Source organism: Mustela putorius, unplaced genomic scaffold, assembly GCF_011764305.1.
Source record: "Mustela putorius furo isolate JIRA1106 unplaced genomic scaffold, ASM1176430v1.1 tig00003853_pilon_pilon_pilon, whole genome shotgun sequence".
NCBI lineage: Eukaryota > Metazoa > Chordata > Mammalia > Carnivora > Mustelidae > Mustela > Mustela putorius.
This window is the reverse complement of record NW_025422005.1, coordinates 55,634,297-55,661,915: the sequence shown is the minus strand read 5'-3', so window position 1 is coordinate 55,661,915 and position 27,619 is coordinate 55,634,297. Positions and strand designations below refer to the sequence as shown.

The window sequence follows — 27,619 nt, the reverse complement described above, 5'->3', positions numbered from 1 at the left end:
ATTCCCACATTCACTCCCTAAGGGGGATGCGGGTGGGGGGAGCTGGCCTTCAAGGTACAATCAAACCACACATGAATGAATCATAGATTTGTCCAGCCAGGGGCCCATTGGTCTGGGTCCTCATCCCAGCTCTGCTGGGAGCAACCTGGTTCACATCAGAGAACTTAATTGCCTATTTGAGCCTCAGTGTCTTCCTGTCTTACAAAGAAATACAGGGCTTGCTGACCTGCTCCTAGTGCAGGGTAAATACTCATAAGTAACAGCTCTCTTTACTACCCAGACGCTGATATTGTGTGTGTTAAATTCTCTTTCATCAAACACGGAAGCAGAGTTAACATGCTGCACATCTCATCCAGATCATGCATGTATATGTTTGTGACCGGACACATTGTATGTGGATTCCTCTTCTGCAGGCAGTCTTGCTGGCTGGTAGGAACTGGATTGTTTACAAAGAGTCAGTGTAGCCTAAAGGTTCGACAACCTGGGTTCCTGAGCCTATTGGTCTGGTTTAAATCCCACCTCAGTTTCCCAGCCTGGCCTTGGGCAAGTTACTTAACCTCTCTGTGCCTCATCTGTTTTCTCATCACTAGAATGGAAATGATGAGGGTAGCGATTCTGTCAAAGCACTAGTATGAGGATTAAATATGTTAGTATTTGTAGAGTGTTTAGAACAGTGTCAGCACACGAGAAAGACCTCTCTGTGTGCTTATTAAAGTAATTTGGTTCAAGTGGTATGTAGGATCATACACATTTTTTAGGACATGCTAATGAGAATCGCATTTTAAGCTTAAAGAACTAGCATCTTGGGTTCAAAACCTGAGTAGAATTACATTCTAGTGTCTATTTTTAAATAGTCCTCAGTGAAAGAGATTCTTTAGGTAAACTCTTGGAGGTGCTAATGGCTTTATTGGGGTGGTCAGGACTGTCTTTGGAATTTTAATGACTCATGCAGACATCCTCTTCCTGACTGTGGCTTTGAAGTTTTGATGGCTCACCCAGATATGCAAATCCAGAACTAGCTTTGACCCAGAAATTTGAGGCCTACACATTGTGCTTAGACTGAGGAGTGGGCTAGAAGTTGCAACCCTGAGAATGCAAGCTGGTGGCCTGGGAAAACTTGCTTGTTGTACAAGTAATGGTTCATTCAGTGTGGCCTCTGGGGGCTCTGCGGAAGGCTTCTGCAGGCTCTGTACCCCATTGGTCTCTGTGCTCAAGGGAAGATAAAGCTGGATGTGCTGGAGGCTGGCCTGAGAGCCCCTTTATTACTTGCTCTGCCCCCAGTTCTGTGGATCAGACCCTTGGGCAAATAGCCCTGAACACCCACCATTAGCAGTCCTTTGCATCAGCTCATGACCCAGCTGCTGAAAGAGGGGAGTCTCTCAGGTAGAAAGCCGCAGACCAGCATTTACTAAGACTGATGCTGCCGCACAGCTGCTGAGAAATGGGTCTAAGTGAAAAACTAATACCACGTGGCACATGTGAGGAGCACCAGCTTCGCAGCCTGCGGGACCAGGGTGTGGGGTGACTCCTGGGTTCTGAGGCCTGCAGATGTGTTGAGGCCCAGCAGTGCTTAGACTAGTGACAGGACATTAGCTGTAAGCATAGGACTGAACCTTTCTTCTAAGTTTCAACCCCAATTGAAAAGTGCACTTATTTATTTAATTCTGTGCTTTGAACTGGGACAAATTTTAGACCTAGAAAATATGTGTACACAGTGGAAACATAAAGCTATAAATATATAAAAAGCATATATCGTAATAAAATAAAATATAACATATAATAAAAATAGACATAGAACATATACAAATCACAGACCTAACCCTGACCTTTCATTCTCCAGCACCTCTTTCTGCAAATCTGCAAGTCCTTGAGCATCCCAACCAGACGCAGTCTGAGAACAGTTAGGTCCTGATGTTTCCCATTTTCCCTTTGCCAGTTGCATGTTCATTTAGTTTGCCTCATGGCGGGTAGGGGGCTTTAATTTACAGAAACATATTTTTTCTTGCTAGTGGAGAAAAGACTACATCATTCTGTTTTAGCAGAGGAATATGTCTGTCCCTGATGAGGAGTCCAAGACCACAGGTGTTGTGTACAGAATTCCAGGGGCAGCAGAAAATTTTGAGCACATTTCTAGGACTTTTTTTTTTTCCAGGAGGAGAAAACCCCTAAACGTTTCTAAACCCAGTCTGTTAGTAAATATAGGCAGGTCTTGTTTGCCTCGGGTGGCGGGTGGCGTAGCTGCTTTGTAAATTCCTCAGTGTGTCCGTGCCTCACTCCCCATCCCTGGGGAGGCGTGTTGTGCTGGTTTAGCCTGCGGTGGCCTCGGAGTCAGACTTTCCTTCCCTGGCCTAGTTCTCCGGCTCTGTTGTGTGTCTGCCTCTCCACCTGGGGCAGTGTCCTTACTTCCCTCCCTGTTTCCTCATCTCTAAAGCTGCTGGGATCCCAGCGCCCACCTGGGGTGGCTCTTGGGAGGATTAACTACGATTACATATAAAGCCTGGAGAATGGCGTCTGGTACAAAGTAAGCTCTCATTAAATGTTAATAATGACTACACATGATAGAAGCAGTATGCTGACTCATCTATCATTAATATCTCCTCCCTGAGAGACAGGAATGCTCCCAAAGTACCGCAGAGCCGGAGTGAAGGGGGTGCACGTTGGCCCAGGTGTTTGTGCCCTGGGGGTCTCTGGAAGCTCGGGATGTGGAAGAGGGCTGGTGTTGGGGCTGCTGTTACGGCGGCGAATGCCAGCTTCTTCCTCCTCGCACACATCTCACACCAAAAACCTCTTTCAGGTGATCTGGGTGTCCACAGTGGGGAGGAACTACAGCTCACCACCACCATCACTCATGTGGACGGACCCACCGAGATCTACAAGCTGACCCGCAAGGAGGCCCAGGAGTAAGAGGCTACAGCATCCCGCTGGGACGGTCCCGCATCTGGGCCCCTCTAGCTAGAGCGGGGAGCGTGCCCCAGAGAGCTCAGGCGCAGAGGAAAGCTCCAGGCTTCTGGCTGTGGTTTCCTGGACCAGCGGCAGAGACATTCGTCAGTTTGCCTTCCTACTGTAGCTCTCGGAGGACAATTCCCGCGGCCACTAATGCGTTGTGTATGATAACAAAGCCTCTGATATGACACATTTTCTGTGATCATTGTTAATTAGTGACATAGTAACATCTGTAGCAGGTGGTTAGTAAACCTCATGTGTTGGGGGTGTTCTCCTTGGGGGATGGTTTGGGCCAGATGGGGTCTATATGGAGTGGAATATTTGACTCTCTTTCCTGTTTTAGATTCTAAGATAGATTTTAACATCTTTGCAGGCCAGGATAGTCTGCTGTCATAGTCTTCTCAAAGCTAGTCTGTGACCACTTGTTGTCTGTTGGGGTTTTTTTTTTCTATTTATATCACCAACTAGCCTATTGAGTTAATATTTAAGTTGTCAATAGATGTGTGTCCCTATTTTTTATGGCATAATATAAAATAACTGAATTTCATGAGACGGTCTATTACGCCAGGGGCATTTCAGCTTTGAAACCAAATCTGTATATCCAGTACTAACCAGTCTGTTGGATGTGGGTTTTAAAAAATGTTTGCTAAACTACCCGAGTAGGATTTATTGTATTAAATGGCCTTTGGGTCTGAAAAGCTTTTTTAACCTCTTGCTTAAAATGTGTTTTCTTTTGATAAGATGCTTCCAACAGCCTCCAAAAGTGTAGATCTGATCATTTAAATAAACCTGTATGTATGTGCCCTCACGGATACGCACACGTCATCCTCCGCCTCCACCACCGCTCATGCCCGCGGGATCTTTTCCCTGCTGAGTCTGGGGGTGGGGGAGAACCAGCTGGGGAAGCAGCTTTATGAAAAGTTAAAATATTTTGCCACCAAATCGGAGTGTTTGGGGGGTGGTATCAGTTTCTGGAGATAGGGTCATACTTTCTGTGCTAGGCTGTCAACAAGCACTCACACGTGTGGCCCCAAGGGTGAGGAAGAAAAGTTAGAGGATGTACAGCCGGACATCTGCACCCCAACCCCCTTATTCCCACTTCCCAAGTAGCCTGTTTCATTGCATTTTAACTCTGTCATCTGAGAGGCCACGTGGCACAGCAGAGAGAGAGGATACCGGATCGGGCGTTCCAAGGCACGGTTTCCTGTCATCATTCACAAGATGACCTTGTTGAAACCTCCTGACCTAGCTGTTCTCTCACCCACAGACTGGCATTCATAACCTTTCATCACAGCACGGGGTTGCCCTGCCAATTAAATGAGTTAGAGTATATGGAAATGTTCTTACGCTCTACGCCATATAAACGTGCTCTTCCTGGAGTCGAGAAACCATTTTGTGAGTGTTTCTCACACACACGGGCCTGCCGGTCTGGGGCACACGCCATGGGATTTACCCACTCCGCAGCCTCCATCCTTTCTCGTCCCTGATTTTGGCTAAAGTCACACTCGGCCATGACGGAAAGACACACACACTTTGGCTTGGGCGCTTCTCCCGGGCCTTTTCCTATCCTGGTAAACACGTGATGTATGCAATCAGACACATTCGACATCTTTTCTGATCAGCCACTGTGGTGCCAGGAAATCCATGTAGCCTGTGCCTTGCCATCGGGATGCGAGGACGAATGTAAATGTGACTAGTGAACTCCTGTCCCAGAGGATGGAGGGAGAGTTTCTCCTAAGGAGATAGGAAAGGCTTCAAGTTGGCCTTGAAGAAGTAAGATTTTACCAAGGCTGCGGGGCAGAAAGGAAACACAGTCCAAAAATCATAGGGGAAGTAAAGAGCAGAGAAGGTTTGAGTGAGGCCTGTCCTCAGGCCTGGCTGGCACATGGGAGGAGTGGAAACAGCAGATGAGCCCCGTGTCCCTTGAGCCACAATGAAAAGGGTGTTGAATGCTGTGGTAAGAGCTGTAGGACAGAACCTAAGGTGTTAGGCGGAGAAGCGATACGATCAGAATGACCACTGGATCAAGGAGAGGCCGGATGGGCTCAGCAAAGAGATTTCCAAGGCTAGAACTAAGAGACAGTAGAGGACATGGAGAGGATGGGAGTTATTTGGAGATAAAACTGACATGGTTTGAGAGTTCTGAATGTGAGCCTCATGAAAATCCAGCACAGCGTCAAATCACAAGCAAGCCCTTGCTGGGTGAGGGAATGGTAAGGCCCGGGACAGAATTCGCGGTTCCTAGAGATGTATCAGTGCATCTGTTACTTAAAGGACTGTAAGTAGTAGAAGTCAAGCCTAGCAACCTTAGAGCAAAGAAGAACTTCACTAGAACTTTCCTAGAGTAGCTCATGGAAGAGTGGAATTAAGCAGCAAGATTAGCAACTGGGACAACTCTAAGTGACCCCAGCACCAGGAATTCATGGACCTTTCCCCTCAAGCTGTACCTATTTATACCAGTCCACGTCTCTGTCTCATTTCAAACCTAGGAGGGAGTATGTGAGCAGCTCACCCTCAAGCAGCTACCTGTTCCTTTGCCAATCAACCGGGTTCAGGAAATTGAGTCAAACAGCTGCTAGTGGCTCACCCCGTGGATTGGGGTCAGTTTCTGAAGAATCCATTTTGAGTTGGGTAAACACTCAGGAAAGATCTGCCACAATGAGCAAGACAATGAACTTGGATTTGCTGGGCTGAGTTTTCAAAGCCATCTTCTGGAAGAATCGACAGGGTAACAATTAGAGGTGAGAGGTAAATACACAGACCACTGGGGGTAGGAGGTTTGGCAGTCCTTATCATCCAGAATAAGAAGTACAGCTGGGGCAGAGCATCAAAGCTTCGGGGAAGGTAGCTGGCAAGAGTGGTGAACTGGCACAGCCTCATGAGAGAGAAAATGAGGTTAGATTACCCAGAAAAATGAAAGTTGTGAAAAAAGTCAAAGAAAGAGCCCAGATTCACCCGGGAAGGAGTTAGAAAGCCTGAGAGATTTGACAGCATTTAAGGAGTAAAATTTGTTAGATTGGGTGGTTTGAAGTCTATGGCCTTCTCAAGTGACAGGACAGAAGTCAGACTTGGAGCAGAATTAATGGGTGGTCTTATTGGGAAGGGAAGAGGTAGGAACCAGAGTAAAGGGGGGGGGTTGTGTTTTGTCGTCTGAGGGGAGAACAGGACTGAGTTTGTAAACCTGAAGAGTGAATGCCAGCCCTGAGGTGAAGATGATGGTGAAGTAACATAAGCCCCAAGGAAATTCAGAGATTAGGGATCAAGAACACAAGTTAATGGGTTAGTTTTGAATGAGTGAAAGGATACTTTCATCCAGAGACGAGAGAGAAATAGTGGATGGATGTTAGAGGAGAAACAAAGTCCAAAGGACAGAGGTTTCCTCCAGTCCCTCAGGGTGTTCTGTCATCTCCACAAACATGAAATGAGTGCTGGAGTTCTCAGTTTCAAGAGTGCACATTGAACCCAACCATTTTTGATCGATGGAAGGTTCAAGAGACTCTCCAAGAGGTGAGAAGTAGCCTTTATTAAGGACCATTCATCTAGAGAGAAAAAATTACTGGCCATGTATATCACCAGTTCTACAAGCTGTCCTCAATTGTTCAGGTAGCTTTGAAGAATATGATAGAAAAGAAGTAGAAAGCTTCCCAATTATCTGCTTTTTTAAAAAGAAAAATCAACGTATTCAACAAGCAAATGAAATGCACTTTCCATTTCAAAGAGAACAATATCAGTTTTATGTGGTTCAGTTGCATTGGGTATTCACGAGGTGTTCCTACAGCTTCCCCTTCTGGGAAGGAATTGTCCGTAGTAACCATGTAAGTGGTCCCCCGCGTGATCTCCAGGTTGTTTCATCCTTCCTCGGAGCTGAGGTAGATCGTGGCAACAGCCCTCATGCCTGAGTCCTTCAGCATCTCTCAGAGCTGACGGAGCCCTGAAGTCACATCCTGGCAGTTACTTTTGAGAAGGTCAGAAGAAATTCAGAGTGGAGATTGGTCTTGGGTCTCATTCTCACCTGGACAGTTCTATAAACTATGCTTTATCAGCTCCTTCAAAATGATCCGGATGTGGGAGGCTGGCCGGTCACACTGGGGAACCTCACTAGATGGCCGTTTCCACGTAATCTCACAGTGCAGCAGGCACACACTTCCTGCGGCTCCGTCACCCCAGACACGTTCGCCCTTTGCCGTCATTGGGTAATCATGGAGGCTAAAGGAGGAACACAGAAGAAACAGAATGTCTCAACCACAGTGAAGCCTGAGGCTTCCTTGAACCTCCAAAGAAAATACACATAGCTCCCTCCAGAGTGCCTAGCAAAGTGTGGGAATTCAGTTGGGGAGGGTTGTGAGCCAGTGAACACACGTTGGCTAATCCTAATCTCAGTCTGCAATGGAAACATACAGTCTTTGGGACCCTTTTTTTCATTCAAGCCAACCTTGCTCCTTTCAGGATATGTTAGTGGCCCCGACTTGGCTGAAGTCGCCAGTACAGTCTGACATTCATGGAACTAGACCTTTGTCCCTGTCTTTCCAGCTCTGTTCATCCTGTGGTGCTACCAGAACCATCCTGACCTCTGCAAGCTTGCTCTCACCCATCGCGTTTTGACACGTGACTGCTTTGGCTGGGTAGAGATACTGGTTTCCAAGACTATCTTCAGTGATGCCTTTTCTCTGGACATCAGAAGGGTCTTCTAGGCACCCTTTGAACCATCCAGTGTCCTGTTGGGAGCAATGCTCTTGGCTTCGGTTATTGAGATGCTGTTCAGTATTGAGACCAGCCCTTCCTTTGTGGCTTTGACCTTCTTGTTCTTAGGAATTCCCTCCCAGGTCCTCTCCCACTCAGGCCTGCTCCCCTCCAGGTTTGTATCTCAGTTCCCAAACCCCTCCTGCCTACCTGGTTTCCAGACCCTTCCCTTGTGACTGCTTCTTGTTAACTGCAATCTGGTTCCTCACTGTTCCAAAATGGGTTACTCAGACTGCAGTGTTGCTCCAGGAGCACAGATGAGTGTAAAAAGAATACTTCTCCTGGGACTCGACATCCTAAGAAAATGGCACCAGGTTTTTAAAAATACCCACATCTTATTTTTTTGCTTCTTGTGACCATGTAACCACTCAAACAGAGTTTTAAAAATGAGCATCACCATTCCTTTACATTCAGCAATACTTTTCAACGTAATTATAGGACTTTGCAAGTATCCCAGTGATATTTCACTTTTCTCACACAGATTAAAAGGTAAAACACAGTTTTAAAATAAGCACAGTTTGAAATATAAAGGCAAGGAGCAAAGGCCTTTCCAAGTGCAAAGTGGGTTGGTTTCAATTGCCAGAGGCTGTACAAATCTATTCCTCCAAGACCAGAAAACCCTCCCACAGCTTGGACATCTCTCCTTTGTTCAGCTTTCTTACACACACACACACACACACACACACACACATCCCATTACTGTGGACCTCTCTTTCTTTGTGTGTGTTTTATAATAAGGAACTTTATAATTTACCTATTTTCCTCCTAAAATCACCTCTTGATAGTCACATAGTGGAGATCCTACTTCACATAATAAAGAATGAGTCTGGGAGAGGTAAAGTGATGAAGTTGAAACAAAGAAGAGATTTTCAGTCCCTGAACTTCCCTGTCTTTTGAGTAGCATATTTGTAGGAGAAGCATCTGGAATTTCTGTTTTGAGCTGCAACTCTCATTAGAGCAGAATGACCTTATTAGGGAGATGTTATTCTAGCCTCCAAAAGAGCTTCCTGCTCTCCACTTCCATTGATGGCAAGTGTCTGCCCTCTTCTGGCCAAACGGAGGATGACAACGACCGCTGAGCAAATTCTTTTGGGACAAAAGTTAGACCTTGGAATCTGGGAAGTGTGTAGGTGCTCCAGGATAATTAGTGCTTTTTAGTGAATTCTGGTCCTGGCTCTGCATGTAACTTTGCTCTGGGACACTCAGGGCACCCAAACCACCCTCCCACATGCACCCCCCCCCAACCTGCTGTCCCTTGAACTAGGTAATCTCTCACCAGCCCTGATTCTAAGAATCATAAAGGTGGCTGTGTGCTAATGATGTCCTATAGTAATAAGGAGCACCTGATCCAGATTCGCTGGGCATTGCTATCTGGCATTGCGGGGAGGGGGCACTGGTATAAATAGGTCGCAATTAGTTATTGACCCAGCAGCCCCACACCTCTCCTTGCTCTTCTGAGCTACGTTAGGTAGCTCCTGTACCTAGCAACTCTTTTCCAGAGGGGTGAGCCCCAGTGCAAGGGCCTTCACCCCCAGTTAAGCAGACTGTCTCCAGTTCAGGGACACTGACTGAGCTACAGCCAGGAGCAGCCACCACAGGAAATCTCCCCACCAGATGCCTGGCTGACGTTCCTCATATGCTGACCCAATGGAAATGCTGCACTAGCTGTGCAAGGTAATGGAGTGGGTTACCTGTGTTTTTTCTAATTTAAAAATTTTCCTCTTTCATCAAGCAAGTGGAGACCTAATGGGGTGGATAGTTTAGAAGACCCTGGCCAGTACTCTTACTTCACAGCTAAGCGCACTGTGTCCCTGGCCAAGTTACAATACCTTTCTGGACCTAGCTTGATCTAGTTTGATCAAGTGTTTATTACGCCACATTTAGTAATACTAAATTTTGGGAAGAAGAATACTGCGTAAGGATATGCACCCTAGGAGTCACAGTTTGGAAGACAGGCAGCAGCTGCACGGATAAGATTTGGGAGTGTGTACCGTGTACTAGCTTGATGCAGAGCAGGGTGTGTGAGAGAAACAGAACAAGGACAAAGAAGAAAAAGAAGAGAGGGAGGGAGTGGGGAGGAAATTGAAAATAAATTGGGGCCCTGAGAAAAAAATTGATGAAACAAAATTTGTTGTGAGTTGGAATTTCTGCCAATCATTGCAACTGACACAGAGGTGAGTGGGTAGGGGCCACTCATATAGGTGCTATGGTAACTTGTTAACCCACCAGCCACCCAGAAGGGCAGCCCTATTAGCCTTGGAAATTAACATGTAAACCAGTATTGCCCAGAATTAGCATCGGACATAGCTATTTGCCGCCCTCTGCTGGCCAAAATAAATAATGTCTGCATTACAAAAAACCAGCTTATCTGCTTGGAACAATACTCACCCAAGATTTATTTATGGAACACCTATTAAGTACCAGACACTGTTCTAAAACAGACTAGTGACCAAAATAGACAAGGATTCCTACCTTCGTAGTATTTATTTGATAACAATGATGATAATACCTAACATTTATAGAGTCCTTGCTATGTAGGGGACAGGCAGTATTGATATTTGATATTTATCAGTCTGATATTTATCAACTCATTTTAACCCTTTAATTATTTTTTAAAAGATTTTATTTATTTATTTATCAGAGAGAGAGAGAGCACAATCAGGGGGAGGGACAGGCAGAGGGAAAAGCAGGCTCCCAACTGAACAAGGAGCCCAATGCAGGACTTGATTCCAGGACCCTGGGATCAAGACTGGCTCTGAACGCAGATGCTTAACCCACTGAGCCCCCCAGGCATCCCAACCCTGAAATCAGTCCTATGAGTTAGGTATGATTATTACCCATTTTACAGATGAGAAAATTGCTGTACAGAGAGGTTGACTAAACCACCTGAAGTCACACAGCTGGGAAGTAACTGAGCCTTGTTTAAATCAGTCCGGCTCCAGAGCCTGTTCTAAACCACTGCGTACATTCCGTTTACTGTCATGTTCTAGTAGATATGCTCTCCTTCCTGACCCCAATATTATACAGATGGGGAATTAGTAAATGGCAAACACCGGCTCTGCTCATTTGGCTCGGGCTCAGCCACTCATCAATTTCTGCCACCGTACGGCTCGAGCTAGTCCCTCACCCCGTGTAGGTGTGGGAAGATTAATGCCTAGCAAGTGCCTACTCACAACAGGGCCCTGCCAGCTGTATCCCCCATCCTCCTCCCTCTCAGACACTGGCCCTCAGATGGGAAGGTCAAAGAAGCCACAGGGGTCTACAATTTTTAGAAGCCCTTGATTTCTATTTGTTAATTTCAAAAACCAAGTGTTCTTAATGTCAGACAAAATATTAATTTTATAAGGAAAGAAGAACATATTTTTAAAAGCCAATTTTTTTTTTAAAGATTTTATTTATTCATTTGACAGACAGAGATCACAAGTATGCAGAGAGGCAGGCAGAGAGAGAGGAGGAAGCAGGCTCCCTGTCCAGCAGAGAGCCGATGCGGGGCTCAATCCCAGGACCCGGGGATCATGACCTGAGCCGAAATCAGAGGCTTAACCCACTGAGCCACCCAGGTGCCCCAAAAGCCAATTTTTAAGAGTTTACTGTTACGGTATATACCCGAGAATCCTCTCTTGTAACCAATGTCCAAATAACCGTGGTTATAGCAACAATGAGAAACCTTAAAGAAACACTGATGTGCCAGCCCCTTCCAGCAGCCCCATGGCATAGGTAGTGACACTCACGGCACTTACAGATGAGTACACTGAGCTCAGAGAGGTTAAGTCACTTGCCTGGGGTTACATAGCCAACACAAGGCTCTGCCTGGATGACTCTGTTACCACCACTCTATGCTATGTCCCCAAATGAGGGAAGCATGATAAACTGAGTGACTCACCTCTAGGACCCAGGGATCCCTACGTGTCTTCCCAAGAGGCAGAGAAAATGTCTACCTGGGTTTTGTCTGACCTCGAGGGTTCTGTTGCTGTGATTTGGAGGTGACAGATCTGTGTGTCCCTGAGGCGGGGGGCGGGGGGGTTAGGCCAATTCTCACGGGATGCAGATCACCAGTGTGGAGCAGTTACGAGTCTGGGGCGCCTGGAAAGGACTTCTTGAGAACAGTGTTCAAACATGAGGTGGCAAGCATTGTCCCCCACACTAGAGGAGAGGCTCTCCGCAGCTTATGTGGGGGAGGGGAGGGTGGGCAATATCATTTTCCACGTATTAAAGAGAAGGGACTGTGGCCCAGGTGAAGAGGCTTGCCAGAAGATACACAGCAGCTGGAGGTCAGTGCTGAGCCTAGAGCCCAGGTTCCTTCTACCTTCAGCCTAGCACCGTGCCGTCTTTCAAGACAGAAGAGCAACATCAGCATCGCCCAGGAGCATGAGGGCAATGCAGATTCTCTCCCAGCCTCAGGCCCACAATTGGGGCCACACCTGTCTGTACCTGCCCAACTCAGTGCTGCCTCCCATCTGAAATGGCTCCTCTAAACGGAACAGGAGAGACTTTTCCCCAAAGGTGATTCAACTTTGTTGGTTTACACTATTCCAGAAGGAATGCGCCTGTAGCATAACTGGCAATTCTGCTGAGGCACAAATTTGAATCACACCTGCCTTGGGCTGGGGCTCTGGGTAAGGCTCTCAGCTCCTGGAGCCAGAGGAAAGGATGGGGGGACTCGGGCACCACTTCGTCATCTGGCTGCTTGGGTCTCTCCACCAGTCACTTGGCACTTAGATCTTAGAAGTCATGATTCACATAAAAGGAATTGAAATGAGGACCTGGCCCTGTTGCTCAGTTCCCTCATGCATAAAATGCATACGCTGCTCATCTCCCAGCATTGAGTCCAGAAAACATGAGTACGACAGTGCTTGGCATGTAAGGAACCACCAGGAAGTGTTAGCTATCACCATCGTCACCATGATCATCATCATGGATTCTGGACACTTGTGTACTATGAATGGCTCTGGACCTTCCCAAATTTCCTCAGTGACAAGAAATGCTATCTAGGCTCCCAGGTTTCTCCAAATGGCATGTTTCTTCTAGAATATAGCATTTCCTGTGTATATTTTCTCATAATAAGTGAGCCAGCAATTTAAATCAGAGTGAAGGCTTCTCTCTCCGGTGGTGGCCGGTATTCATGGAGATTCGGTGTCTTTATTTCCCCAAGAGCATTGCCATAGACTCACTCAGTCATGGGCAGGGACCAACTCAGCCATATGAAGGAATAATCTCTGGGTCCCCTCCGTCCCCCTAGCCTGCCCCCCAGAACTGAGACCTTTGTTCAGTGCCCCAACTGGGCAGTGGACATGATTCAGATTTGTGTCTCGGCAAAACTGCCTGTTATCATCCTGTCAGCTCATTCCATCTGGAACTATTTAGACAAAGCAAAGTGAATCTGTGCATGCCAGGGGGCCATACGGTTTTCCCCAAGGTGCGTTTCACAGGACACTAGTTCCATCGAATGTTTACCATTGTTGAGTCATCGTCGGGCTACCAAATAAGTCTGAGGAGCTTTGGTGTTTTAAGCGAGTGTCTTTTCTGAGGACATCCTCATCTTTCACATGCCAGCTTGCTGAGTCTGCAAGGGAGGGACAAGGTACACCTCTTCTCAAACTTGTTTGGCCGTTCGGCTCTCTTCTGTTTGTGGGATGGTTTGGGGGACTTGGGGTTCTATAGTTTGATTTCCAAACCTTCCCCAGCACGTGGTTCACCTGGAGAGCTCATTAAGATGCCGTACTGAAAAGCAGTTTCTGCTTCAGAAGGCCTGGGAGGAGCCTGAGATTCTGCTCACGTATCATGCTCCCAGATGGTCTGACGCTGCTGGTCTGCAGACCGCACTTTGTTGTTGTTGCCATTGTTTCAAGACTTTATTTATTTGACACAGAAAGAGAGAGTGAGTGAGAGTACAAGCAGGGAGAGTGGCAGAAGGTGAGGGAGAAGCAGGCTATCACCTGAGCAGGGAGCCTGATGAGGGGCTCCATCCCAGGACCCTGGAATCATGACCTGAGCCAAAGGCAGACGCTTAACCGACTGAGCCACCCAGGTGCCCCCGCAGACAACACTTTGAACAATGACATCTGAGGAGTACTTCTGAAAGGTATATCTGCTGGGTTCCCTTCCCCAGGAGCTCCTGTGACACACCTGTCCCAGTGCAAATGTTTCCTGCAGGGCTTGGAGCCCGTGAAAAGTGGGCTGGACATTGAGCTGGAGTGCATGCTTGTGAGGGCAGGGAATTCTGTTTCATTCCTATCGGCAAGTCTAGAATCTAGAACTGCGCCTAGATCATAGAGGCAGTCAGTAAACATCCGTGCAATAATTGCATGGCAATGGGGCATTCAGCAAAGATACCCTTTACCTGGCATTTTCTGAAACATCTACTCTGCTGAGCTGTGGTAGATTTGAGTCCTTAAGGTCTATGATGGCTGCAAATTCATCAAAGATTTTGAAAACCCAAAGCTCCTTTTTCTTAACCTCGTCAATCTGACTCAGCCAACTTATGTGTGAGGCTTCCACATGAGGACATGGCTGTTTTTTCTTGTAAGAAGAGCTTCAACCCTGATGGTCTCCAACTCTCACGGGGAAGGTGCTTCCTTGCTTCCTGTGCCAGCATTGAGGGGTGCATGCTAGAGGTGCCCTGGAAACTCCAGAGGGAAGCACTTTGTTTCAGATGGTGCCAAAGCATCCCAGGCCAAATTCACGGGCAACTTACTAAACCAGGTTCACGGATCTGGCCTCATCCTCCTCCTGATGCCCTCATTGCCAGTCTAGGCAGGGAGCCAATTTTCTTGCTCTTCAACAGTCTATCTGTCTCTCTGTTTTGATCAGAGTGAACAGGAAGATAAGCTATTTGTTACCATGGTAACTGCTCATTGAGCTTCTTAAGTAGGTGAACATAGGGGCCAAGTCTCCCCCAATTCTTTTTTTTTTTTTAATTCAAGTTAATTAGCATATAGTGTATTATTAGTTTCAGAGGTAGAATTTAGTGATTCTTCAGTTGCATGTAACACCCAGTGCTCATTCCATCAAATGCCCTCCTCAATGCCCTTCACCCACGTACCCCATCCCCTCACCCACCTCCCCTTCAGCAACTCTCAGTTCCCTACAGTTAAGACTCTCTCAGGGTTTGCCTCTCTGTTTATATCTTATTTTATTTTTCCTTCCCTTCCACTGTTCATCTGTTCTGTTTCTTAAGTTCTACATATGAGTGAAATTATTTGGTATTTATCTTTTTCTGACTGAATTATTTTGCTTAGCATAATACTCTCTAGTTTCATCCACGCCATTGCAAATGGCAATATTTCATTCTTTTTGATGGCTGAGTAGTACACACACACACACACACACACCACACACATCCCATATTTTCTTGATCCATCCATCTGTCGATGGACATCTGGGCTCTTCCCATATTTTGGCAATTGCAGACATTGCTGCCAGAAACATTAGGATGTGTGTTCCCCTTCTAATCACTATTTTTGTGTCCACTGGATAAATACCTAGTAGTGCAATTGCTGTGTCATTGGGTAGTTAGTTCTTTTCCCCTAAGGTCAAGAACACAACAGGGATGTAAACTCTTACCACTGTTTTTCCAACATGGTACTGGAAATCCTAACCTCAGCAATCAGACAACAAAAGGAAATAAAAGGCATCCAAATCAGCAAAGAAGAAGTCAAAGTTTCACTCTTTGAAGATGACATGATACTCTATGTAGAAAGCCCTAAAGAAACTACCAAAAAACTGCTAGAACTGATACAAGATTTCAGCAAAGTTGCAGGACATAAAATTCAGTTCTTAACCCAATTCAGTTCTTACCTTCCAGGAAATCATAATCTTCTTGGAGAGCAGGGCTATCAACCTATGAGCTGTATAGCCCAAGCCCAAAAGGAGACACAGTGCATATTTTCCATGATTCTTATGCTGCGGCCATCCCAGAAATCTTCCCAGAGAAGCAAAAATGAGCCAAGCTTTCAAATAGTTGGGTAACAGGGAAGCACAGAGAATGGGTGTGAGAGCGTGTGAACGTGAAATTTCAGAAGCATTATTTGGGAGGTAAAGACTAAAGTAGAATGCTTAGAAGAAAGTCGGGTGTGGTGAATGGGAGAGCAAACTGGAATCTGCAATGTCAGGTCACGGGGACTGGACACCTGGATCCACTACTTTAGAAGTACAATTTGTAAGGCATGTGCTGTTAGGTTCAGGCAACCACAAGGCGGTCACAGAGAGGTTCCTGAGCGAAGGGTCACCAGACTGGCAGGGAATGAGAGGGTCTGGCCAATAAATAGAACTGTGCAGCTCAAGCATTGCATAGAATCACCGGGCTAAGGGGGCAGGTGAGCACTGACACCCGCCCCCCTCTTCTTTGTTAACTAAGGCACCCCCCAGGGCTGGCGGTGGTCTGATTGGCTCCTCACAGCCGAGAGCTGTTTTGTCCTCCAGGTAAGGCATTTTCCTGGAGCAGTCACTCCAGTGCATTCCCGGTGTGTCCCAAGGAGGGCGCTGCTGAGCTTTTCACAGGGCAACAGAGCCCAGGTGCACAGTTGTTCCGAGATCGCAATGAGAACTGGAGGAAACCGGTTTTCTTCGCCTGTTGGCTGCACGGAGCAAGTGTGGTCTGTATTGTTTGTAATGGTCCTCTTACTTCAAGAATGATTTAGCTTCCAAGCAGGAAAGAGATGAGAACAGAGCATCTGTGGCACTCAGGATCCTGAAGTTAGGACCAGCAATCAATTTTCCCAAGGGGCTGGGCAGAGATGTGCACATTGACACTGTGCCCACCCCAACCTACCCCCCACCCCCCCCCCCCCCCCGTTTCCTGGGTGGCTGGCGGCAGTGAATATCACATATGCAGAGAGAAATGTGATGGCTTGAAGGGTGATAAGAACGAGTGCTTCTCATTCAGGGCGCCACTGGCATTCTTGTTCCCCCGTCACTGTGACCACCAGAAATTTCCTCTGCTTGTTTCATTTGGTCGAAGGGTCGAATCACCCCCAAATGAGAACAACCACTCTCTTGACAGAAGAGAGAACTGGAGCACAGTAACATGTCCAGGCTCTCAGAGCTAGGGAGAGGAGGCTGGGTCTCCCCAGAGACCCAGAGGAGGCTGGGTCTCCCCCCAAGCTGGGTCTGGGGACAGGCGGCTCCACGGGCTCACCACGAGGGTCCTTCCTTCCCTCAGCCTTACTCTTTCTCTGTCTGGGTTTCTGAGTTCAGACCACAGAACATAGTGGAACCAACTGATCCAAGTTCACCCATGGTTCCCAAGTGTCCATAACAGCTAAACAAAGAAAAGATAAACAGGCATATGATCTTTCTGATATGAGGAATGTGAGAGGCAGGGCAGGGGGCCATGGGGTCCTGGGGGGTAGGGAAGAAAAAAATGAAACAAGATGGTATTGGGAGAGAGACCAACCATAAGAGACTCTTAATCTCAGGAAACAAACTGAGGGTTGCTGGGGTGGGGGCGGTGAGGGGATAGGGTTAGGGTTGCAGGGTTATGGATATTGGGGAGGGTATGTGCTTTGGTAAGTGCTATGGAATGTGTAAGCCTGATGATTCATAGACCTGTATCCCTGGGACAAATAATATACTATATGTTTAAAAAAAAAAAAAAAAAAGATAAACAGAACAGTCAGGCCCCTGGCTTTGGTCTGTAGCCGTTTGTCTTGAACTGGTTCATGTGAGTGCAGATATGTGGGGCTCCTGGCTGGCCCTGACTTCCAAGGTCCCACAGGGTCCTGCTGTGTCCTCACTTACCCCTGGGCTGGACCCACATCCCCCACACAACTTTGGCAGCCTATGTAGTAATTCACCGCTTTGTTCACCCCACTGACTAGTACTAGCTGAACCCTCTCTGCTCCTTGCCAGGGTTGTGCTTACAATGAGAAGGGGAAACTCCTCTCTCACTCTTGGAGGGGGTCTAGGCAGAGGACCTGGTGGGGAGGCAGCACCAGTGCCCTGCACCCCCAGCGTTTGACTGCATCCCTCATCCCTATGCCTATATCTGGACCCTGTCCCTGACCTTGGGAGGTAACATGGATCCTAACCAGTCATGGCTTCAAACTCATGCACTGTGATCTCTAGAAACAGAGCTCAGAAAAGCAAGTTCTTTTGTCCTGTTTGTCTTCAAAATGTCTTGGCTCTTCTTGGACATTTGCTTTTCTGTTTAATGATATAATAAGGGGCGCTTGTGTGGCTCAATTGGTTGAGCATCTGCCTTCAACTCAGGTCATGATCCCAGGGTCCCGGGATAGAGCCCCACATTGGGCTTCCTGCTCAGCTGGGAGTCAGTCTGCCTCTTTCACTCTCCCTGCTCATGCTCGCTCTCTCTGTCTGTCTCTCTCAAATAAACAAATAAAATATTTTTTAAAACGATATAATCATATGCCAGTAAAACTATCTGAACATTTTCTTTACAGAAGATTTTGGGCTACTGTTTCAATTTGTTTCATAATTATAAGGCTGTTTAGATTTTCTATTTCTTCTTCAGTTACTTTTATAAGTAATATTTTTCCAAGAGTATTTTTTCATTTCTTTGAAAGTATAGGTGTAAATATTTTAGAGTATTCTATTACCACCTTTGAAAAACTTCTGCCTATCTGTGGATATGCCCCTTTGTTCATATATGTTCATATCTTCTCTCTTTTCTTCTCAATCTTAGCAGAGATTAATCTATTTTTTTAGTCTTCTCAAAGAACTTTTGCTTTGGTAGTTTTTCTCTGTTGTATCTTTACTTCTTATTATACTACTTTCTCTATTATATACTTCTTTCAACTATACTTGTGTTTGTTTTACTAGGAAATCAGGTTGACTCAACGTTTTTCTCACCATCAGTTTAGGATTTGGCTTTCTTAGTTCTAATGTCTATTATCACTTGTTCATCAGCCTTTCATTTTCGAAAAGTTTGTTGGTATTATCTTTTCTCATATTCTGCTCATCCTTGTGTTTATGTCATTTTTTAAAAATCCCTTTACTGTAGTTTTATTGGATTTGGGGAAGGGAATAAGTTAGATACATGTGTGCAATCTACTATTTTTATCTGGAACCTATGATCATTATTTATTAATCTTTCTTACCATCTTCTGTTTATCCCTCAGATGTACCCTGTTTAATTTCTTCAACTCTGATTTTCATTTCACTTAATTCTCTCTTCTTCTGTTTAACCCATTTATTGGGTTTTGTTTAAATAATAATAATTTTATTTTATAAAAGTTATATCTAATTCTCTTTGAAATTTCCCATTTCATTTTTGATGGCATTAGATCCTTATTTCGGTGAGTTTACATTCTATTTAAGGATTTAAAAATCGTTACTTCGCATTGACATGTGATTATTCCACTACTTAAAGTCCTTCAAGCTCCGAACTGGTTGTTTTTTGTTTCTTCTTCCTCTCCCTTACAGTGGTTTGGTTTCTTGTGTGTTTGGTTACATTTTCCTGAGAACTGATATTTGTATTCCTGATCTTAATCAGTGAAAATCCTAAGAAACCAAAGTGAGGGTGATTTCCTCTAGAGAGGGTTTGCATTTGCCCTTGCTCAGAGCCAGAGGGTGCTACCCACCTATTAAAAACTTTCACCCCCTGCTAGCATCCCAGGCTTAATATGTCTGCCCCCTTACTTAGCTTTTGACTGTGGTGTTTTTGTTTGTTTGTTTTTAAGATTTCATTTATTTATTTGTCAGAGAGAGAGGGAGAGAGAGCGAGCACAGGCAGACAGAATGGCAGGCAGAGGCAGAGGTAGAAGCAGGCTCCCCGCCAAGCAAAGAGCCCCTGTGGGACTTGATCCCATGACACCGGGACCATGACCTGAGCCGAAGGCAGCTGCTTAACCAACTGAGCCACCCTGACTGTGGTTTTAACATCAGCATTTGCCAGCAGGGCTAACTGCTGTGAAGTGATTTCACCTACAATTACCACTTAGTGCTTAGCTAGGCTGTGAGTGGAAGAGTCCTCTATCTTTTCCTGCAAGCCCAGAAATCAAATGAAAAGTATGTTTTATCAGGCTGTACTGGTCATGCAGCAAGCACTCCAACAAACAGTCTTCTATGGTGCCAGAATGCTTTTCATTCTACTGGATTCTACTAACATGAGGGTTTTGGTATATATGCTCAAGACTGAAATTATCTGATCTTCACAAGCATCTCTATCTCCCAACTGGTGTCTGAATAACTTCAAACATTCCAGTTTCCTTTCTTTATATTCCTTTGGCTTTTCTCTGAATTCACAGCCTCTTGGATTTGCTTATTTTTTCAATGATATGAAAATCTCTCCCTAATTTTTCAGTTCTTTGGCTTCTGTTTTTACCTTCTCCAGAGACGCCTATAGACCTGAGCTGTTCAATATGGTAGCCACTAATTCCATGTGACTATTTATTTATTATATCATGACCTGAGCCGACATCAAGAGTTGATCATTTAACCAACTGAGCCACCCAGGTGCCCCGCATGTGGCTGGTGGACATTTTTAAATGTCCCCTATGACCGTATCTGGTCTTCAAGACCATCCTGGGACGTAAGTGTTACTATCCCCATTAATGACTCCTTTTAGAAGACAAAAAATCTGAGAATCTGAGAAGCCAAGTAAGTTAACCAAAGCTGCATAGCTAATAAGTGCAAAAACCAGGATTCAAAACCAGGTCGTTTTTACTTTAAAGACTAGCTCCTGGGCACCTGGGTGGATCAGTTGTTAAGCGGCTGCCTTGGGCTTAGGTCACGATCCCAGGGTCCTAGGATAGAGTTCCATGTCAGGCCCCCTGCTCAGTGGGGAGCCTCTTCTCCCTCTCCCACTCCCCCTGCTTGTGTTCCTTCTCTCTCTCTCTCTCTCTCTCAATGTCAAATAAGTGAATAAAAAAAATAAAGACCATCTCCTTTTCCAGTAAGCTGGGAACATGCTCCTTTCAAATGATTTGGGAACCAGCCATCAGGAGTTTTCTCTGTCCCAATATAGGATGTGAGGTTTGAGAAGCCACTCTTCCCCTGTAAGAGACCTACCTCACCCATAACACAGAACTATCAGTGGGACCAGGTGAGAGGATGGAAGGCAAACAGCTTGAAAGTAGACAGGTGTTATGTACATATAAGGATTATTACACCCATTTCCAAGATTGATTTTTTAAAAAATCTCTTTGAGGGGCACCTCGGTGGCTCAATGGATTAAACCTCTGCCTTTGGCTCAGGTCATGATCCCAGGGTCCTGGGATCAAGCCCCGCATCGGGCTCTCTGCTCAGCAGGGAGTCTGCTTCCCCCCTCTCTCTGCCTGCTTCTCTGCCTACTTGTGATTTCTCTCTCTGTCAAATAAATAAATAAAATCTTTTAAAAAATTCCTTTGAACTTAGGCTATGAGGCTTGTCAGGACCACTTTGGCCTTAGTGCTGTTTCCACCAAAAATTCCATTCATCTCCCAGAGAGCCAGGTGTGGAGGCCAGCGGTGGTCATAGAGCTGGCTTTCTGGAGAAGTGCAGAACATGCCTTCCTCTGCTTCAGGTTCACCTTGGAGCCTGGGCTTTGAGTCAGGTGGATCTGGATCTGAGTCCCCGTTCTGCCACATTCAGCACTGTGCTTCTGATTGGGTAGATTGTGCACTTGTCTCATTTCCACCTGTGTAAAACATGGGTAATAGACTAGTACCTGCTTATAGGTTTGCCATGAAGGTTAAATGTTCCCCCTCCCAGAGCATACCAGGACATTTGCAAGGCTTGTTTGTTTGTCATCATGTGTGTGTGTGTGTGTGTGCACACGCCTGCGCGTGCATGTGTTTACATGTGTGTAGAGGCCTCAGGCATTTAATGCCTGAGAAACACGGAACTCTTCTGCCCTAAAATCTGGCATTGTTGAATAGCTGCTGGTGACTTCCTAGATTGACCCAGTTTCTGGAATAGAGTTTGGAATAATTTGGCTCCTGGGAGAAATCAAGTCACAGCCCGGAGCTGGAGGCCACTGGGTGGGGGGGAGGCTTTACCTCCCGCCCTGATAAAGATGCTGTCTTTATCCTTCACACTGGCTCTTGGTGCAGTCAAGATGCAGAGGTCACACCAAGTCTTGGGAACCCTGTGGATGCCAACTTCCGGCACACTTTCAGGGGTCCCTTGGGGTCCCCCCACCAGCCCTGCCTGTGCAGCTTCAACATCTTGCCTGAGCACTCTCTCCTGACTCTTCTCCTGGCCCTTGGGGCATGTTGTCTTACACTAGCCATTGCTCTTTATGAATGGCTCTAAGTGCCTTTTAATAAACCACTCAAGAACCTATATATTATTGATGTATCTATGTTTTAAATGCAGAGCATTGCTAGGAGAGTGACCATTTGTTTTTTTTATCTGGGATTCTTCCCAGACACAACTTCGCACCAAGGAATTCTAGAATTTCAGAGCCATGCACTTGGTTTCCTTTAACAAAACTTTGACTGTAGTGACCAGTGTTAAGCTTAAGGTCATTGATGCAGACTCATAACTCAATCTTGTCTTCCCACTCCTGTTTCCTTAGGTCAAACATTTCTGACTCCTTGCTCTAAGGCTGAGGCTACTCACATGCCTACATTCCAAGAAATATGTCCTTTCTGGATTTCTAGTTTTGCATGGCAGCTAGTTTCCTAGTACATCTTGAGTAGAATTCAGAGAGAAAACTAGGATCCCTTTTCCACTGGGATTTGGACTTCCTCATTTGTAATCTGCAAAGTCGCCACTCATGACAATTTAGTTCTTCTTGGAGTCTTTCTCCACAATGAGGCAAATCTTGGTTATTGCTCTGTGGCAGATAAACTAGATTTTCCACAAGAGTAATTGAACTGAATGAAAATTTAGCAAATGTGTCCATTCTATTAGACCTTAGAAATCTTTGTTAAAACAATTAAGTGCAGGGGTGCCTGGCTGGCTCAGTCGATAACGTGTCTGTCTGGCTTGGGTCATGATCCCAGGGTTCTGGGATGGAGTGCCGCATTGGGCTCTCTGCCTGGTGGGGAGCCTGCTTCTTCCTTTCCCTCTGCCTGCCACTCCCCTGCTTATACTCTTTCTCTTTCTCTCTCCCCCTGTCAAATAAATAAATAAAATCTTAAAAAAAAAAAAAAAACAAACAATGAAATACGGAAGTACTAGACAGTGTACAAGCCCTCAACAAAGGATGGATGCTCAGGTGGGAAGTCTTTTTCCAAATCCTGAGGGCAGTATATTACCAGGTAAATTAACTATGATGTTTCAACAGATTCTAGAAAGAGCAGAGAAGTCCTCAGCTCCTGCCTTTCCTCCAACTTTTCTGTCAAGAAATTAGAAAGAGAAAGGAGAGCCATTGATTAAGGGCAGGTTAGACATTTACCTTCATTAAACATGCTAATTTAGATAAATTCTAGTTGAAAAAAATGGACCATGCAGATAAGATCAATTTTTCATGGGCAGTAACCTCCTGGGGCCTTAAAAACCAGGAGAGGTGCAGGGTAGCTGGGTGGCTCAGTGAGTTAAGCATCTGCCTTCAGCTCAGGTCATGATCCCAGGGTCCTGAGGTCGAGTCCCACATCAGGCTCCTTGCTCAGCAGGGGAGCCTGCTTCTCCACAGCTTGCTTTTCCCCGTTTGTGCTTGCTGTCTCTCTCTCTTGCTCACTCTCTTTGTGTCAAATAAATACTAAAATCTTGGGGGGGGGGGCGGGAAAAAAGCAGGAGAGGTGCTAAAGAACCAGAGATAGGATTGCACTTTGATTTTGGTTTTGGTTTTCACCACGGTGAAGTAAGCACTCCCTGCAATCGTGAATTTTAAAATGCTGAAGCTGAGCTGAACTTGACAACAGAAGAAGCCAAGGGGCTAGAAGGGGTCCTGGACCCCCACAGACCAATAGAGCCGAGGTGGGGAGCCCTGTGATGTTGCACCAAGAAATGAGAGAGCAACTCAGGGGTTTGCACTGGTTACGCAGGGCCCACCATGAGTCACCAGCAGGAGGCCCCAGCCATAAACTAATGTGAAGTCCAGCCAGATTAATGGAACTGTGGTGTTTCCAAAGGAGGGCACAGTGACCCCCCCACCCCAGACTTCACACACCCGGCCCTATCTGTAACACTGAGTCCTCCTGCATTGACCCGGATACCGTGGAAAGAAGAGGTTTTATTTGACATTTACCCCCGGGCAACAGGGTCTGCACTTTGATTTTGGTTTTTATCACACACATGCAGTGAACATCACAGGATCCTCAGAGATGGAGGTGATTCTCTTTGTTCTCAATCAAACACTGCATCACACTGTATCAAGGAACATTGAATTTTTTTTCCCTACTGTTTCTCCCCTCTGCCTGAAGTGGACGTGTCCAACTGGCTGGGACATCCTGGGCCCGAAAGCCAGCCTGGCTTGCTCAGTGATGGGCATACAGGACAGAGGGTGACGATGTCTCAGGCTTGTAAACAAGTCTCAGAACTCAGCCAGCCAACTGCATCAAGGAGGGAACCCATTTTAACTCAAGATAAGGCAGATTCGAGGACTGTCTCAGCTATTTTAAAACAGATTTGACTGTCTTGGGAGAGAGTCCTTCATCACTGAAAATGTCCAAGAGCACGGTGTGGGCAACCCTCCCAGTATGGATACAAATCAAGAAAAGGTTTGGCACAGATGATGCCAGTGTCTCTTCCAAATCTGACACCCTACATGTAGAACAATCTGGGTCTTTTCCTGATGATGAAAATTCCCAAATAATTTGATGATTCTTCTTCTTCTTTTTTTTAAAGTTTTTTTTTCTTTGTTTGTTTGTTTTTTTTTTTTTTTTACTTATTTATTTGACAGAAAGAGAGAGAGAGCACGCGTGTGAGAGAGGGAACACTAGCAGGGGCAGAGGAAGAGGGAAAAGCAAGCTCCCCACCGAGCAGGGAGCTTGAGGTGGGCTCGATCCCAGGGCCCCTTCTGCTGAAGGCAGATGACTAATGACTGAGCCACCCAGGTGCCCCAGCTTGATTCTTCAAATGTGGAGTTAGCAGCCTCTTTTGAATTATGATCTTAGGATTCAGAATTAACTTTACTTACTTACTTATGCTTAATTTTTAAAATTTCACATTTTTATTTAAATTCCAGTTAGTTAATGTGCACTGTAATATTAGTTTCAGGTGTAGAATTTAAGTGATTCCTTCCTTACATACACTATCCAGTGCTCATCACAAGTGCCCTCCTTAATACTCATCCCCCCACCCCCTTCGCCTCCAGCAACCTTGTTTGTTCTCTATACCTGATGAGGGAGCAGGAAGCTGGCTGAGGACGAAGCAAAAGCTGGCACCTTGCACCCCCTCTCCACCCGCTCCCCTCCCCAGTAATGTGTGTGACATTCCTCAGTCACCCCTGACTGCCACAAACGATAAACAGTTAGCTTGCAGAGATCACAATCCTGCAAGGCAGGAGTCTCCCTTGGTTTACAAATGTCCTGAAGATCTATAAAGAAGTTACCTTATCAATAGCACAATTTCCAGAGGCAAATATCTCAGTTCCTCAAGCCCTAACGTCTCCCTCCCTGCCATAAACAAAACTGAAGGAGGCTGAGTTAGAGGGGAATGTAAATATAGTTAAATCTCTTCCAAACCTAAATTTCACTAACAAAGACGATTGATAGCAGGATTGTGACATCCCACCAAAAATCTCCCAACTATCTTGATGTTAATGGCTGGCCTAAAGACAACATTGATCAAGCCACAAAGGCAAGGCCTCCGATAGGCCTCCGATATCCTGGCACCCTATAGGCCCTCTTTAGCATATGAAAGTTCCACTGAAACCTCCCTTCCCCTCCCCTTCCCCCAACCGCAGGGTACATAACCTGCCATCCCTCACAACCCGGGGCAGCCTCTCTTCCTGGCCACGGGTCCTGTCCCCGTGCTTTAATAAACCACCATTTTGCACCAAAGATGTCTCAAGAATTCTTTCTTGGTCATCGGCTCCAGACCTCAGCCCACCGAACCTCACCTAGGTTCTAGAACTTCATCATACCCAAGAGTCTCTTTCTTAGTTTGCCTCTCTCTTTCTTTTTTTTTCTCCCTATGTTCATGTCTTGTTTCTTAAATTCCACATTAAGTGAAATCATATGGTATTTGTCTTTCTCTGACTGACTTATTTCACTTAGCATAACACCCTCTAGCTCTATCCAGGTCATAGCAAAAATGGCAAGGTTTCATTCCAAATCCATTTGAAAACGACAACAAGTCCTTTAATCTCTCCCTTTCGTGAGGGCACTGCCCTCCCTCTCCTGCCCCCAGGCCCATCTGATTCTTGAGAAGAGTAGGAAGGACCACACTATTTTGTTTTTCTAGCTAGAAGCCCACCATGGCATTCCCTGTAGTTTCCTCTCTAATCCCTTTGCCTTTTTGGCAAAGCAGTGGAAAAAACCCCTTGTAAGGACTGTGACCATATTGCAATGGAAGGCAACTCATGATTATTTCCTCCTCCTCACCTGCTTCCAAGTCAGCTCAGCCCCAGTCCTTCTGAAACAAAAGCACAAATGAGTGCTAACTTAGGGCAATTCCAGGATTTACAAATTAAACCTAGTCCCATTGGTTTCCCTAGCAACCATCTCTGAATCACACGATGAGCTAAAATTATTGTTCTGTTTAGTGGAGTCCAATATGAAGAGAAGCCCAAATACATCACTCGTAGTGAGTAGCCACCCATGTGTGGGCCAAAGAGCACTGTGCATGGGGCAGGAGCCCAATATTCAGCTTCCAGGATCTTATCCCGAGACCCTGGTGGTGGGGGGATGCTCCCAGCAGAGAACAAGGGTTTGAGCAGTGCCAAGGTGAGGAAGGCTTGGGTATTTCCCAGGGAGTGAAAGCAACAGACAGAGAACAGTTTGAGGCCAGGGGTCTGCTGGACAGAGCAGAGGCGCAGTGAGGTCTGATGGAGGGCCACTCATCCAGCTCCACAGGGCGCAGGCTGTGCTGAAAGCAGTGGAACAATGGAACAGTCTCGGGCAATGCGCTTCATTATGTGGCAGCACCTTGCTGGAGTCTGGGAGGCTAGGCCAGCCAGAGGGCATTAGGATTCAGCTTTCTGCCTACACAGTAAGGGGCTTGAGCTGTATCATTTTTCTGGCTCCTACAGCTCTTGTAAACAGTAGGACTTTTCTGGTTCTGGACCAATTAAAATCTGTCCTATTTACAGTCAAACAAAGATGAGTATAGCAGCTTTATTGGTGGTCATGTTGGAGCCATCAAACTGTACCTGCCACCAGATGACCTTCAAATGGCACTACTCTGGGTCTGGACCCCCACGGGGGCAGACTTGGGGCAATGGCTCAGATGCATGGGGTTGGGAAACCTGCCTTGAACCCATGAATTCTAGTGAAAGAGACCTGGTTCTCTGGACCCTAGCCTGGGATTCAGCTGTTTTTCCCATGGGAAAGCAGCAGCAGTGACAAAGGGCTCCAATCCGTGTGCAGCCAGCCTGAAAAGAGAGCCCACCATTCAGGACTCATGCAAGGTCACTGGGAGGAGAGGTCATTGCCTCCCATTGGAGGAAGTGAAGGAGAGGTAGAGCCATGGACACAGGCTTCTTCCTAATGCCCTCAAGAGGTCAGAAATTCCTGTTTTGTAGACTGGCAAGAATGTAGGAGGGAAGAACACGGTTTCCTAACACAGGGAGGGGGCTGTAGAGTGGAATATGGAATCCACACATCTGGCTCATGGTGAATCCTCTTTGCCTCTTCTTTCTTCCCCGAGAACAGATGTCTGGCCATCCACAGCTCTGCAGCCAAGAGACTGCTGGTCCCAGAAGCCACGAAGAAGGCATTACTGCCATCCCCTCCCTACTGCCCACATACAGGTCCAAGTCCCTTTGAAAATCAGAATCTGCAATAAGACATTTCATATCTTTCCAATGTCAAGTTTGAGTTCCTGAATCTTTAAGGGTATAAAAACATTTTAGTAAGTAACTAATATTTCTTGCTATGACTCAATAGAGTTCTATAATTTTCCCGGTAAAAGAGAGAGTGTGTTTATAAGCCTGTACTTTGCAAAG

General features: G+C 46.1%; 1 protein-coding gene across 1 annotated transcript in view; it reads left to right on the top strand.

The window, feature by feature from the left end:
- The window catches only part of WLS (Wnt ligand secretion mediator), a 102,309-nt gene extending 98,558 nt beyond the window's left edge, over positions 1-3,751 (top strand). Inside the window, exon 12 of the mRNA XM_004762990.3 lies at positions 2,795-3,751. Within this exon, the coding sequence (XP_004763047.1) occupies positions 2,795-2,904 (110 nt within the window). The 3' untranslated portion in view covers positions 2,905-3,751. The remainder of the gene's footprint in view (positions 1-2,794) is intronic.
- The last annotated feature ends 23,868 nt before the right edge of the window (positions 3,752-27,619 follow it).